We start from the raw sequence: 14,736 nt of genomic DNA on the forward strand, positions 1-14,736 counted from the left end.
CAGTGATGAGGAGTTGAGACCTGTGCTGCCAAAACCGGCACTGGTCACGAGCACACTGCACAGGCACTCCTGGCCATAACCAACCCACAACCGATGGAGAATGTATAAGTTGGCACAAGGTGCTAATGGAGGTGTTACAACTGTAACGTTGCAGGTTCAGCAGCATGAGTCTCCAACTCCTTTTGCGAGTGAGAAGCTATGACCAGGTCATCCTGGTAGCGGTGGCTTTCGGCTGGCCATTTAGCAAAGATGGTCACTGCATCGCGCGGGGCTTTCAGATGCGCTTCTGCGGCCGTCTGGAACGCTCTTCCTTCCGATATTAGGAAGCCGAGGGAGCTATGCACTTTTCAATCTCGATCGAAAGCTCATTTCTTTAGAACTGCTTTTTGCTTCTAGTTTGTGGTCCTTCCCGCCCACACCTCCGATTAGTACGGTTGGCTACGTACGGTGCGAAAGAAGTTCAACATACATACATCAGCGTACAAAGCAACCCGAACTCATGTTGTAGGTTACAGGTGAGTCCACCGACACCACTGTTCCAAACTTCAAAGTTGCTTCGCTTATGCTCCTCCATCCTTCTCATCGTGTCCAACACAACCTCCTGTCTCCGATGATATCTGCAGCACTCTATTGCCACATTCCATTCCAAACCTCCAAGTTCCTTACCCTAGCACGCCACGGAATTCCTCATCATTCACCCACAAACATTGAAATGCCGAAAATGCATCTTTTCCAATTGCTGCTTTTGCGCCCACATTTTGAAACATTGCAGCAGCCGCCACTAGAGGTCGCTATGCTCCCCGTTTAGAGCAGCGTTCTTCAGAGCGTGTCCACTTCCGCCGATAAGGCATCGTCACATTTTTTTTGTTTATTCTTTTTATTTTCTATCTACGTGACTTTACCGACAGAACCAAGAATGTGACATCGTCAGTTCAAAATCATTGGGGGGTGGGGGGGGGAGTTGACAGCAGCACGATGATGATGATGATGGTGGTGATGGTGGTGATGGTGGTGGGGGGTGTTCTCAACATTCGTGTATTCTCGAGGGACGCACGTCAGGGGGCCGCACTAAAGGCCCCCAGGGCCCCGCCAGTGGCCCGCGGGGCTTTGCGATGAAGAGCTCCGGGAGAGAGCGCGTAATCTCGCGGCGTCTCACGCGGGGTTGGTAGAACACGAGGGGCTCGTCTTGCAAGGCGTGAGGTCGTAGAGTAGGTGTGAGTTTGCTGGCCAATCTTGGTATTGTGGAGTTTGGGAAGTTATCCTCATTGGTGGTGCTGGCTCATTCCGGGGCCCTAAGGATTTTATTTTGCCACCACCAATTTCATTTTAGTAAACTGTTTGTGAGATGGCCGAAGACGTAGAGGCAAGCGTTCGATACGTAGTGAGATAATGGAATATGCAGATGAGACAAATATGCGGTGAGATGAGAGATGCGTCTACAGGAAGCAGAGGTGCAGTGAGATGAGTTTGCATTTGTCGAATCTCAATTTGTATCGCGAATCTGGGACTCCTTGAGCTATCTGGGGGCCCAAGCAATTGCTTCGTTTGCGTCAAGGGGTTTTCTCCGGTTTCTCCGACTTCATCCCCCGATGGAGAAATACCCTCTCGACAAATCGTCTTGAGACTCAGTGAGGCGTCCCTGAACAAATATATCGGTCACAATCGGGCCGTGTAACAATGAAGACAAAAGTCCCCCATATAGCCTTAACAGACTGTTGGGGCAAGTGTTGTTAGCGAGCACCTATGAAAGCCGGCACGGCACGCAAAAGGCCAACACCACGCCCGGCCGCCTTTGTCTCCCCGGTGGCGTTATTTGCACATCGCACCAGGTACTCATTTAAGGCCGAGTCGACCTAGAGGAGGCCAAGGATATTCGTCAGCGGTGTTGGTCGTTGAGCGGGAATCGAACTCGGGTCGTCAGGTTCGTAGTGCAGCGTAGCGCTAACTGCTGCGCCACCGCTCACCACCGTGTAACAAAAGCACTGATCCATAATCAAATCATCTCCAGTTCAAATCTCGGCGTTTTGGAAAACGCCGAATGTTCGAGACTTGTGACGGATCGCCAGCTAAAGGAGGGGGGGGGGGGGAGACGCGCCCGGCTGGGCGTTCACCGCGGAGATGGAGCGAGGAGACCAACAGCCGTAATGGAGCTGGAGGGATCAGTGTATCGTAGGACCGCGAGATGGGCGGAGGCGTGGGAAAGGGTCCTTCATTGAGCAGTGGACAGACCATGAATGGAATGACAGCGCACTAATACCCACCACAAATGTGTGCCTAAACCCTAACTCGCTGCACGTGTCCCGCGCGTTCGCGTGCGAGCTTTGCCCGACTTTGGAAAATCCCAACGACGACTTCCATCGGCTCATAAATGCTTTAGTGTGTGCAAATCGCACGCATGACGCCAGTGACCCCGGCGTAAACGATGGTGCCTCTTTAAATCGCCGATATGACGGCGTGCGCGGTGCGAGTGGTGGGGGGGGGGGGCTGGTTCTCTCAGTTGAAGTGTTTACAAAGTTGATGCTAAAAATAAATTGCCGAGGATGTGACTGGGGTAGCTGAGTAGGAGCGGCGGGGGGATGGGGGGGGATTGTAATATTTGCGTCAGAGAATCTTGAGCCGGAACAACTGAGAGCCTGGGTTCCAATCCATGTTTCAGTCTCACGCCTTGAGTCACAATCGTTGATTTGAAGCTTTCGTGACTGCAGGAATCCATACTCTTTGGTTCTTTCGGTAAAGTCACGTGGGTATAAAACAAAATAAATCACGACGTTTCGGGCGCAACACAAGCGTCCGTCATCAGGTGTTGTCAAGTGTTTTATAGTAAATTTGTGGTGTCCGTCCTGTCACCAATGGCTGTGCAATACTAACAATAATATCAACAACAAAAATCCCTGCTAATTATAAGAGTGATGGTAATAATGGTACATGTGATAATAATGTCAACTGCTGACCTACGAAAGCCTCATTGAGTTTTAAGAATATTTTTGTCTTCGGAAGGGTTCTGCTACATTGGGGTGACTTGGCCAATTCCATCACGTGTAGCCCTTGAGCCCGAACGAGATATTTAACTTAATTATCCGCGCCACGTAAGGAGTGCCATCACTTTACTGGTTCTAATATAAAAAAAAAACTCTCCAGTAGTAGTGGTGCGACTGCGGTTATCCGGAACAGACCTCACCACGTGTAACGACGCAATGCACCGATTCGCAAATACGACGGAGACATCGCAGCGATGATGATACAACGACTCCGCTATTCCTGACACCTGAATGTTAAATTGTCGTTTGTTGCTCTGCATCTACATCAGCAGCCGATGCCAGAGAAGCAGACGACTCATCCCGAGTTCTACATGTGCGTGGCGACCTCAGATCCGTGCGCGCTGACACCAATGCCTCTCCTCTCTACCAAATCACTCCACTGGGGCCCCAATTTGCGCGCGATTCGGGATAGGCCAGGGGGTCGGCAGACTGCGGCTCCTGAGCCGCGCGAGGCTCTATTAAGGACCGCTTCGTGACCCTTATCCACGTAGCATTGCGGCTCTTTAAATATAGAGGGGTGTTTTTTTGTTTATACCGATTTCGCAAACAAAAATGTTCTCTTATTGTTCCTTTTGGTTGCTTATCCCCCCTGGGATACGCTATCGTATTTTCATGTTCTACGATGAGATGAAAAAAAGATTTGCTGGCTGGCTGGCTGACTGGCTGGAGGAACGGACGGACAGTCACGTGCGAGCGCGCTGTTCAAGTCGTGGTTGAAAAGAGTTGTGGCTGGTCGCAAGTGGGCCCTTATGGTCACGGGATTCTCACGTATTGAAGTAAACAATTTTCTTTGCTGCTTCTTCTTAATTCTCTTCTTCCCCCCCCCCAAGAGCGACCTCGTCGCGTTCAACGCCGTGTTATGCCACGGCTCCGTTCGACACCCACCCGGATTTGTGTGATGTCACATCAGAGCGGTCATGCCATTTGTTTACGAGAGGCTCACCTCATCACCCCTTGAGTTCTGCTCCGGCCTCTTCATTTTGAAGGACGACGTGCCAACAACATGGGTGCTTACAGAGTGATGTCTCACCGTGTCGCCTTTGGTAGACTATTGGGGGCACGTGCTTGCTGGCAAGGAGCCAGGGACAGTGCACGCGGCGGTGGGTGATCAACGCCACGCCCGGCCGCCTTTGTCTCCCCAGCGCTCATATAAGGCTGAGTCGACCTAGGGGAGGCCCATAACCGGTGCAGATATTCATTGCACACATATACGGTGATGGAGGCCCTACTCAACATGTTGCCACCGCGACCCTCATCAGGACAAGCGGATCGAGAAACGAGCGAACGAAACAGACACACGATGGTAATAATGTGACTTATTTACGCAGGAAAGCTTCGCTGCGATGTTTGGCTATGAATTCCATTCATGAACATTTGGCTTCATGTTGAGAACACCACGCATGCATTCGTACAGACGAGGGGGCAACACACAACGCCTGGGTACGTATGCGAACCCACTTGCCGTACTGCCATCTCGCAGATCAGCTGGCTTCAAGAGATATCTCAAATCAAATCTCTACGTGGCTCTGAATGACCAGCCCACCCGCTAGGTTCGTGTGTCATCTCATCGCACTGATCGTGACCATCCGCGTATCTGTAAACGGAGTTTAATGCGTTGTATAATGTCCTTTACTTCCACTTGACATTGCTGGATGAGGCACTCCACCCCCCTCTTCCTCACGTCGTGTGGGTCATGGGAGTTCTTTGACCAGTCTTGAGCACCCACGTGGATGCGAGTTGGTTAACACGGGTTGGGGCCCAGGATTTACTAAAACCCCTTTTCCGGGAATCGAACGCGGGCCGCCGGATTCACGACGCGTTGCGTAAAACCGCTAGGCCACCGCTCCCCCCACCCCACCCCACCTCACTGCGATCAAGATGAATATCCGCGTTCGCTCTGTGAACCACTGGCGCTGACTAACCGACAGTTGTCACAATATTCGCAATCTTGTTATGACCAAATCACCTGGAATACGGCCGAAGCTGTCGGATCTCGAGAGCTCAGCAGGCACCTGAGCCTGGATCACGTTCACGTTGAGCGAAAGCAGTACGACCACTGCGCATGTCAAGGTGCCATAAGTAGTCAACAGTAGGTAATGTAGGAAATAAAAAAAAAATCCACTGTTGTACTGTACGTCTATGCTCCCCCCGCCTTCAACAATCCCGCACTGACCAGAGTAGTAACGTGCAGTTAATTACCTTCCACGACCCGCACGGCGTGGATTGGCGCAGAGGGCCGGCCATACGCGCAATCTCGGCCGAGACCCTCCGTGTACACAGACAGGAGGTCTACACCTTGTACACGCGTCAAACCAATTGCATCGTGATGATGATGATGATGCTGTTGCGTTTACGGTGGCAGCACAATCACAGCTGACAACTCAAACAAAACTCAGCAATCTTGATTGGAAGCTTTCGTGACTGCAGGAATCCATACTCCTTGGTTCTTTCGGTAAAGTCACGTAGGTAGAAAAATAAAATATAAAATAATATATATTGACGTTCCGATCGCAAAACAAGCGGTCGTCCTCAGGCAGAAAAAATAATCCAGCAGTGGAACTGCTGGACCAGCGAGAGAGCTGTTACAACAAGAGGTTAAATAAACTCATCAAGGCATTCATCACCAATGCTCTATACAATACTTCTTTAGAATATATAATTTTCGACGTTTCAGCCAATGGCCCTTCTTTACAGGAGACATGCATTGGTGGGGGGGGGGTAGCGGGGTCTTTCTATGTCCTGGGAAGGGCCATTGCATGAAACGTCGCCTATCATAATTGTTTTTTTTTACCCTTCTATCTGGCAACAAAACTGACACCTTTTTACAAGGAGTTGCCAGATAGAAGGGTAAAAAAACAATAATCATATTTTTTACTGGCAAATGAGGTTCCAATGGTGTCGCCTATCATGTTTCGAGTGGCCTCTCTATGGCAATCTCTGTGTTGTGAAAGGGGGCCCATAGCCCGAAACGTCGCCTATTAAGTCTACGCAAGGCTACGCATAGCCGTTACCTGTGCGTTATACATCGATCGTGGCAGCGAACCCGGGCCAGCTGGTGGTGGCGGGGCGGGGGGTCACGTTTCATAGCGGAGGCAGCTAATTGTTGACGATCTTCGTCTCCGTTAGCGAGGTCCTGATTCAGTGGGCGGGGAGGGGGGGGATTTCCACATTCATCAACATTAATGTCCTCGTTCTGGTATTGATCAGCCTTCTGACTACTTTTGGTTGTACACCTTTATATATAATTGCACAGATATCAATGCAGCCCTTGTTTACTGCACGTGTGTTGGCGGGATCACGGTACTACTTACTACTGCACTTGTACTTTAGCAACAGCTGTACGAACAGCACCAACAGCATCACCGATACGGGAGGAGAGGGAGTACCGGTGGGGCGTAGGCGGAATGAAAAAAAATAAGAAGGGGGAGGAGGGGGAGGAGGAGAGAGGATGAGTGGGAGGGGGGAAGCTTACTCACGGATAGCGCCACGCAAAGGCGGTGGCGACGGCCGATGTGTGTGTATATAAGGAGGGCCCAGGGTGCATTCCCTCTATTCGCCAGTGTCGAGCGCAAGAGCAAAGTGGGTGCGCACGCGGAGACCGATCGCTCGCAGTTCCACTTCTCACTGACGCTCAGACTCACGATGAAGACGCAAACTTCGCTCGCGCTTCTCGTCTGGATTCTCTCCGTTGCGGGTGAGTTTTCAACTACGCGCGGACAAACATGCTGTTGGGGGCAAGTGCTGTTAGCGAGCACCTGTTAAGGTCGGACCGGGCGACGGTGCGGTGCGGGCAGCGTTTGCCTCACTGGTGCCGATGTCTATGCAGAGTGTGGAGTTGTCGCTTAAGGCTGAGTGGACCTAAGGGAGGCACAGAACGGCTTCAGAAGTGATCGGTGTTTCGGCGTTAGTCGTGGTCGGGAATTGGATCGAGACCACCGGATGTATGCACGCGGCGCGGTGCGCCAACTGCTGCGCCGCCGCTCCAATTACACAAAAAAGACAAAGATCCCCCGTGTAGCCTTAACAGACTGCAGGGGCAAGTGCTGTTAGCGAGTAGCACCTATAAAGGCCGGAACGGAACACGACGGGGTGGGTGGCCAGCACCACGCCCGGTCGCCTTTGTCTCCCCAGTGGCGATGTTTACACACCGCACCAGGTACTCATTTGAGGCTGAGTCGACCTAAGGGAGGTATAGGACCGGTTCAAATAATCGTCACTGTTGGTGTTGGCCGTGAGCGGGAATCGAACTCGGGTCGCCGGGTTTATAGCGCAGCGTAGCGTTCACCGCTACACTACCGCTCCCCACGGTACACACGGAACGACACACACATACGTTACACACGGACGACACATACGTGCGGCATAGACAAAGATCCCCCGTATAGCCTCAACAGACTGTTGGGGGCTAGCGCTGTTTCGCGAGTGCTCGTAACGCATTCGCTCGCGCGCGCTCGCACGAGACACCCGCGGGCAGATGCAGCCGCACAAAGACACAGACGCGCGCGCGCGCGCACCGAGACACAAACCAGTTTCGTGTGAGCGTTGTGCTTCGTTACAAGCACCGGCACGATCGTGGGCGTGAAATGGAACACCCGCGAGTGTGCGTTCAGAAACTCCGGCGAGGGCTGCGACAAAGCGTTGACGATAAGAGAACGGGGGGGGGGGGGGGGCGCTTCAAAGCTTTGCGTCTGCACGATTTTTTTTACCACCGCTAAGATGCAGAGATCACGAAATGAGGGGCACTGCTGCTGATGGTAAACGCTTAGAACATTGCCCGAAAAGCTTCGGGACATGGAGAGGATCGCGGAGCTCGGGCAATTGTTGGAGGCGCTGGCTGCTGCTGCTGATGATACTCAAAATGACGAATCTCCCCCCCCCCCCACCCCCACCCCTGTCTTCCAGTTGTGCTGAGCAGAACCGACAATGATCTTCCCCCGAGAGCCGGCACCGTCGCGACCCGGCCAGAGGAGAGTCCTCCCGCCGTCACCTCGCCACCCCCTGGCCACGAATTATCTCCGCGCCCTCTCCCCGAAGACGACGAAGACTACAGCGACTACGACGATGAAAACTTCAGCGACGAGGAGGACGTTGACTACGAGATGAGCGGCGCGTCCGAAGGGCGTTTTGAAACGGAGCACCTGATGGCGGCCGTGCGCGCGGGTCCCACGCTGCCGAGCAAGCCTCCCGTCGCGAAGGGCAAGAAGACGGGCGAGGGGAAAAAGAAGGGCAAGGGGAATAAGAAGGGCAAGGGGAAGAAGAAGTCAAACGACGGGAAGAAGAAGAAGAAGACGGAGGAGGAGCAGCCGAAGGGCGAGAGCCAGACGCGTGGGCATTTCTCGGAATGCCCCGATAAGGACTACTGCGTACAGGGCACGTGCCGCTTCGCCGATGCGCTGCAGGAGCCCCAATGCATGTAAGTAGAGGGGAGAGACAAAGGCGCTCGGGTCGCGTGATTGGAGGATGAGGCTTGACGGCGGTGGTGGTCGTTGTGCGAAGCCATGGTAGTGGTGATGGTGGTGTCGCTGCTCCTGCTGATGATGTTGGTGGTTATTGTTGGTTATGATTTTGCGGCTGTTGATATTACTGCTGCTTGATGATGAGCATGCTCCTGGTGCGTAATCGTAATGACCATGTTGGTGATATTGACGAGTTATCATCAATGTCGATGATTTATCATCAATGTCAAATTGGTAAATGGGACGACGTGATTGATAAACGGGACAACATTGGCTCCATGCATGCATGCACGTTTCGGTGGTGAGGCAATCATCCAGCAACGCACAATCGAATATGCACGGCATTATTGGAAATCGGCCTGCGTATACAAGTAGCGCTCTGCAAAGCCTCTGATTGGCACAGTCGGCTACGTACGGCGCGAAAGAAGTTCAACATGCGTACACGACGGGGAATACGCCACGTGATCTCGTGTGATCTCGGAAGGCTTCGAGCCTGGCTTGGTGCGGCACTCGGATGGCTTTGTCCACCTCGCACAAACAGGGGCGCGATTGGAGGCGCAGCGAGATCCGTCGATGTTGTACTCTACTTGCATACCCCCTGGTTCGACCGCATCTATGCTCCCTTAGCCTACACCCACGCGCACTGACCGGCGGATTGTCAAAGTACAATCGCGTGCCACGCGGCGCGGACAGTGGTTCAACCAGCGGTGGCTTGCCCAATGGCTCTGTGTTATGAACGTGGTATTATTTTGTGTATCGTTCACGATTGTGTGTGTATGTGGGTAGATGGGGAAGGGTGGGTCCCGTGCAATTTCTGGCTCACGCCATTGCAGTTTCTGGCTGAACGTTGTTGGCTCAACGTTTGCCCAACGTTAGCCTATAACGTTGGTACGTGTATACAACCGTTGGCCCAAAGTCCCACGTATTTTGGGGCATTTAAATTGTTTTTAACACTTCTGAGAATTTGCTCTGGAGACCACCTGGGGAAGATTCGAGGCGCGCGTTGACAATGATGGCCAACAAGTGGAGACTCTTTGACTTTTTGAAGCTATCAACATTACACTTGTTATCATGTCACGGCGTATTATCCGTTCTTTTTCCATTCAAAACGATAGGCCCCTATAAGTTTCACAATTTTTTGAAGCACCCTGTATAACTGTGCGTGACCGACACCTAACAGCCCTCTCTGTCCCTTGCCCCCCCCCTCTCATGCGTACAGATGTCACGCAGGCTACATGGGCATGAGGTGCGAGTCGGTGATTCTGCCCGTCACAAAGGAGGAGACTAACCTCCACACGAGGACCATCGCCCTGGCCGCCCTGGTCATCTCGTGCCTGGCCCTCATCGTCTGCGCCGTCACCTCCATCCTCTTCAGGTGAGCATCCCGCAAAACGGGACGAGACGGAGGAATATCGGTCGTGAATCTCAGAATGAAAGCCACAGCACTAATGACAACAACGACAATAGCCACTCACACGAGCGTAAATCAGACTGCGGCCCTTAAAAAAGAGCCTGCAAAGGGGACCCCCTCCCCCACCAGCTGACGCCCCCCCCCCCCACCGTCGCACCCCCCCCCCCTTCCAAACCGAGTAGCAGGTGTCCCCTGTGCGTCACAATCTGTACGCACAGGGGCTCCGCAGCCTTTGTTCACCGTCCCGTGGTGACAGCTGATCGGAATGTGGACCTGGTGCCTTGCGCAGCGAGGACGCGCAATGCACAGAGCGCGTGACATTGCAGTGAGGAACCACGAACAACAAAATCTCGTGGCAAAGTCATTCAAACTACCGCGGTGGTGCTACTACAGCGGCGTCGCGGGTTAGCAGCACCCCCGGATGGCATCGGTACAATTCCAGTTGAAAGAGCGGTGCAAGTTTCTTGAAATCGCCGTGTCTTTTCACCACGCCAGTGCAAAGGAACGCACTGCAGTTAGTTGATCGGCCGGTCAAGTGCGGTGTGGGTTAGAGTGTGGGTTACTCCCGATTATTCCGGGAGTAGGCCCAAAGCAGCCTTGAGAAAGGCTCTCCAGAGCTACCCAGGGTCCTTCTGCCAGTGGCGGCGTGGACGAGCGGATTCGAGGGCTGCGGGAGATGCAATCGACCGGTGGAACGTGACATGTCACGACCAGGTTGCAAGGAATAAATTCGATCGATCGGTCGGTCGTTCGGTCGTTCGGCGTTGGCCAGGGGAGAGTGCGCGTCACGGAAGGGCCGTAGATTCACTCAGCTGCACGTCCCACAAAGTAAACATCTTTCGGGTAAAAGGCAAAAAAAGTTATCTAGTTTATCACCCGTGACGTAAGTAAAAAAAAACCCATTTACGTGGTCACAGTGAGCAATGGAAACTGGGCGTTGCGTCGAGTCCAAGGGTTGATGGCTATCGAAGTGGGTGGGTGGGAGGCGAGTGGGGGTGGGGAGTGAGTGCGGCAGTGATGGCTTTTGAAGCCGACCCCGTTGTTCACGCGATAAGAGCCCCCGCCCGCATAGAACACGGCGATGACGATGGCGATTCCCCCGAATATCCGGTCATCATCACCGCAGCTCGCAGTCCATCGCTCTGTGCGTGGGAGAACCCGGCCCGGGGGGGTGGGGTGGGGGAAGATGACGTCGCAGAACGACTTTCTTACATGCTCCCGCAAATATCGTTCAACACGCTTCGACGAAATCGACTTTTATCATTTAGCCTAATATAATGCGGGACCTTGTATAATGTTTTTAAAGCATTGAATATAGCGCACTTGAGAGTCTGCTTTCACGACTCGTTCTTTGTCGATATTGCGTTGGCAGTGGCGCAGAGGCACACCATAGCGGCTCGAATCACGCGGCCACACTCGTTGTCATCGCGGGCGTCATCGGCCGTTATATCACAGCGTGCCTACTCTGCTTCACAGAGGGACGTTAAAGACCTTCACCCCCCCCACCCACCATCCCCCCCTCCCACCATCCCCCCCACCCACCATCCCCCCCCACCCACCACCCCCCCCCCACCAACCCCCATGACGTCATTCGCAAAAGTAGTCCATCGCGTGACAGCATCAGACTCAAAGTTTTGCCAAATTACGAAATTACTGTACACCGCAAATTGCTCCACTGGGATATTACACACACACACAAAGATAAAGGTCCTCCCCCCCCCCCATTATAGCCTTCACAGACTGCTGGGGCAAGTGCTGTTAGCGAGCACCTATCCACATGCACAGTAGCAGCCGCGGTCACCGTTGCTTTCAACCACTGCCAGATTGCTCTTGTAAATTTGACTCTATGCTGGTGTCGTGAGTGTTCACGCGGTTCATAACTCGATTAATCGATTTACGGAGCGATGTTTTTCTACTTTTTCTTTTCTTCCTTTTTTCTTTTTCGTCTTTTTCGTCTTCGTTTTCTCTTCTTTTTTCTTCTTCTTTTCTTATTCTTATTCTTCATCTTCGTATTATTCTTCTTAGTATTCATCTTCGTTTTCTACTTCTTAGTATTATTATTCTTCGTATTCTTCTTCCTAATGAATTTCCTTCACTGTGTTCTTTCCAGCAGGCGGTCGAAAAGGAGGAGAGACATGGACCTGGAGTCGCTGACCGGGAAATACCGCGATGGTCGCAACTAAAGAGGAGAGATAGAGAGAGACAGAGGAAGATCTCGAGACGCCGTGTGAAGAGAGAGAGGAAGAGAGACAAAAACACTGCCCAAGTGCAATTCACGACTCCTACTGAAGACGCTCAGCCAAGCAAGCCCCGGTCCATGTCGGCGATTCACGCGATCCCCAGTATGCAACCAGGAGCCATATCTTAGGGTCAACCGCATTTCAATGTGTGTGCGTGTGTGTGTACGCAAGCACGCGTGTGTGCACGTGTGTGTGTGCGTGCGCGTGTGTGTGTTCGTGCGCGTGTGTATGTGTGTGTGTGCGTGTGCACACGCAAGCACACGTGTGTACACGTGCGTGTGTGTGTGTGTGCGTGTGTGTGTACGCAAGCACGCGTGTGCACACGTGTGTGTGCGTGCGCGTGTGTACGTGTGTGTGTGTGCGTGGACAAACACCGGTGGCTCTCATTGGAATGTGGCCTTTCCAGCCGTTATCTTTTATGGAGATAAGTGGAGGGAGATGATAGCCCCCACATATGAACATAGATAGACACACACCACGTAATGTTAAATACTGTTATTTATATATGTTGTATATATATGTGTGAACGTATAAACCGTTATGTAGGTTTGGATTATTGAGTTCCTTCGTGACATCTGTGTATATTTGTCTCATACACAACACTGGACAAACACAAAGATCTCCCGTATAGATCTACAGACTATCAGGGCAAGTGCTGTTAGCGAGCACACCTCTGAAGGAAACACATACATGCTCGCACAGACACGCAAGGGTACACACACACACACGGACACGCTGACATACACATACATAGCACAGACAAAGGCACCCCGTGTAGCCTTAACAGACTATTGGGGCAAGTGCTGTTAGCGAGTGGCACCTATGAATGCCGGTACGACACACGAGGGGGTGGGTGGCCAGCACCACGCCCGGTTGCCTTTGTCTCTCTCGTGGCGATGTTTAAACACCGTACCAGGTACTCGTTTGAGGCCGAGTCGAACCGGTTCAGATATTCGTCGGCGGGTGTTGGCCCTGAGCGGGAATCGAACTCGGGAGGCCGGGTTCATAGCGCAGCACGCTAACCACTTCATCACCTCTGCACTGCCGCTCCCCCCCCACACACACACACCCATCTGCCACACACACACACACGTGCACACGTGCAGGTACAAGATGACAAAAGCCTAGTGTTGGTCAAAGTATAAGGTCAATGCTCATAACGAGAGTCCACGATTGAGACAATGGTTGAGAAGACAAATGATTGCGTGGCGTTGTTCATTGTTAAATCGGAACAAACGCACTTTAACACCCTGACCTTTGTGGTAGAGTCCAATTTTCAATAGAAACACAAAGATAACGATTCCCCGTATAGCCTTAACAGGCTGTTGGGGCAAGTGCTGTTAGCAAGCACCTATGAAGGCCGATGGGTGGCCAGCACCACGCCTGGCCGCCTTTGTCTCCCCAGTGGCGATGTTTACACATCGCACCAGGTACTAATTTGAGGCTGAGTCGACCTAGGGGAGGCCCAGGACAGGTTCAGATAATCGCCACCGGTGTTGGCCGTGAGCGGCAATCGAACTCGGCTCACCGGGTTCGGAGGGACGCGCGCTAACCGTTGCGCCACCACTCCGTTTATTTAAAACAAACGGTGCGTCTTCTAGCCCTGAGAATGCGGTAATAAGGGGCACAAGCAAGGCATCTCAGTGTTGCTACTGCTGAATCAGAGTGTTGGGACTAATGTCTGAGTATAGGACTCTCGTTTGCAAGCAAGTGTTGGAACGGGTGCGGTATGGAGGCTGTTACATGCAATTTACGCAGTCCCCAGTATTATAATATTTAGCTGTATAACAAACACTGCCAGTGGGAGAATTTTTTTAAAAATATACAATACACGTGAGTTTAAGTAACGTATTTAAGAGAAAGCAGTGGTAATTTATGTCATGCTCAAAGCTCTTGAGTTAATTTTTTTGTAAATTAAATGTGCTGATGATGGAATAAATAATATCTTTGTACGAAAAAAATGTCACGTGGACTCTTTCATTCAGCAGTGGATTTATTGATTATTCATGGCTAATCTTGTTGATGTATGATGAAGACGATGATGTCATTAAAAGTTGAATGAAGTTATTGCATCCGGTTCGGATTGAAGATGAAGATGCATAAATGCCAGCATATGTATCTATGTATGTCTGTATGTATGTGTGCAGTATGTGTGTTGAACTTCTTTCGCACCGTACATAACCAAATGCGCTCGTCGAATCGAGATCGCCACGCGAATTGGTCACGAGGTTGCGCAAGTTCAAATCCATCATCCCTCCGGGGTCGATACAACGAGTCGCATAACTCTTTGGGGGAAGTCAACGGTGGTTGTCCGATGGGGTTGACTTCCCCCACCGCCTCCCCGCCATAGCAATGTGGAATTTCGACGTCCTCTGGCTCAAGAAAACACTATGGGACCTTTCTTTTCAGTATCATAATACAGGCAGTCCTCTACTTACGATGGAGATGCGTTACGACGACCCCATCGTGAGTCGAAAATATCGTAAGTCGAAGATGGCCTAGCCTACCCAGGAGTCTTAAAGAATGGTGATAATTTAGCAAAACAGAGCAATTTACAGTACCGTACTGTATAAACTATATACTCTATGTAT

At 51.8% G+C, this 14,736-nt stretch overlaps 1 protein-coding gene across 1 annotated transcript in view; it reads left to right on the forward strand.

Annotated features, from left to right (window-relative positions):
* The window catches only part of LOC144946572 (uncharacterized), a 29,269-nt gene extending 15,286 nt beyond the window's left edge, over positions 1 to 13,983 (forward strand). Inside the window, exons 6-9 of the mRNA XM_078875586.1 lie at positions 6,599 to 6,732; positions 7,941 to 8,451; positions 9,714 to 9,869; positions 12,019 to 13,983. Of these exons, the coding sequence (XP_078731712.1) occupies positions 6,599 to 6,732; positions 7,941 to 8,451; positions 9,714 to 9,869; positions 12,019 to 12,088 (871 nt within the window). The 3' untranslated portion in view covers positions 12,089 to 13,983. The remainder of the gene's footprint in view (positions 1 to 6,598; positions 6,733 to 7,940; positions 8,452 to 9,713; positions 9,870 to 12,018) is intronic.
* Positions 13,984 to 14,736: the final 753 nt, after the last annotated feature.

This window comes from Lampetra fluviatilis, chromosome 41, assembly GCF_964198595.1.
Source record: "Lampetra fluviatilis chromosome 41, kcLamFluv1.1, whole genome shotgun sequence".
Taxonomy (NCBI): Eukaryota; Metazoa; Chordata; class Hyperoartia; order Petromyzontiformes; family Petromyzontidae; genus Lampetra; species Lampetra fluviatilis.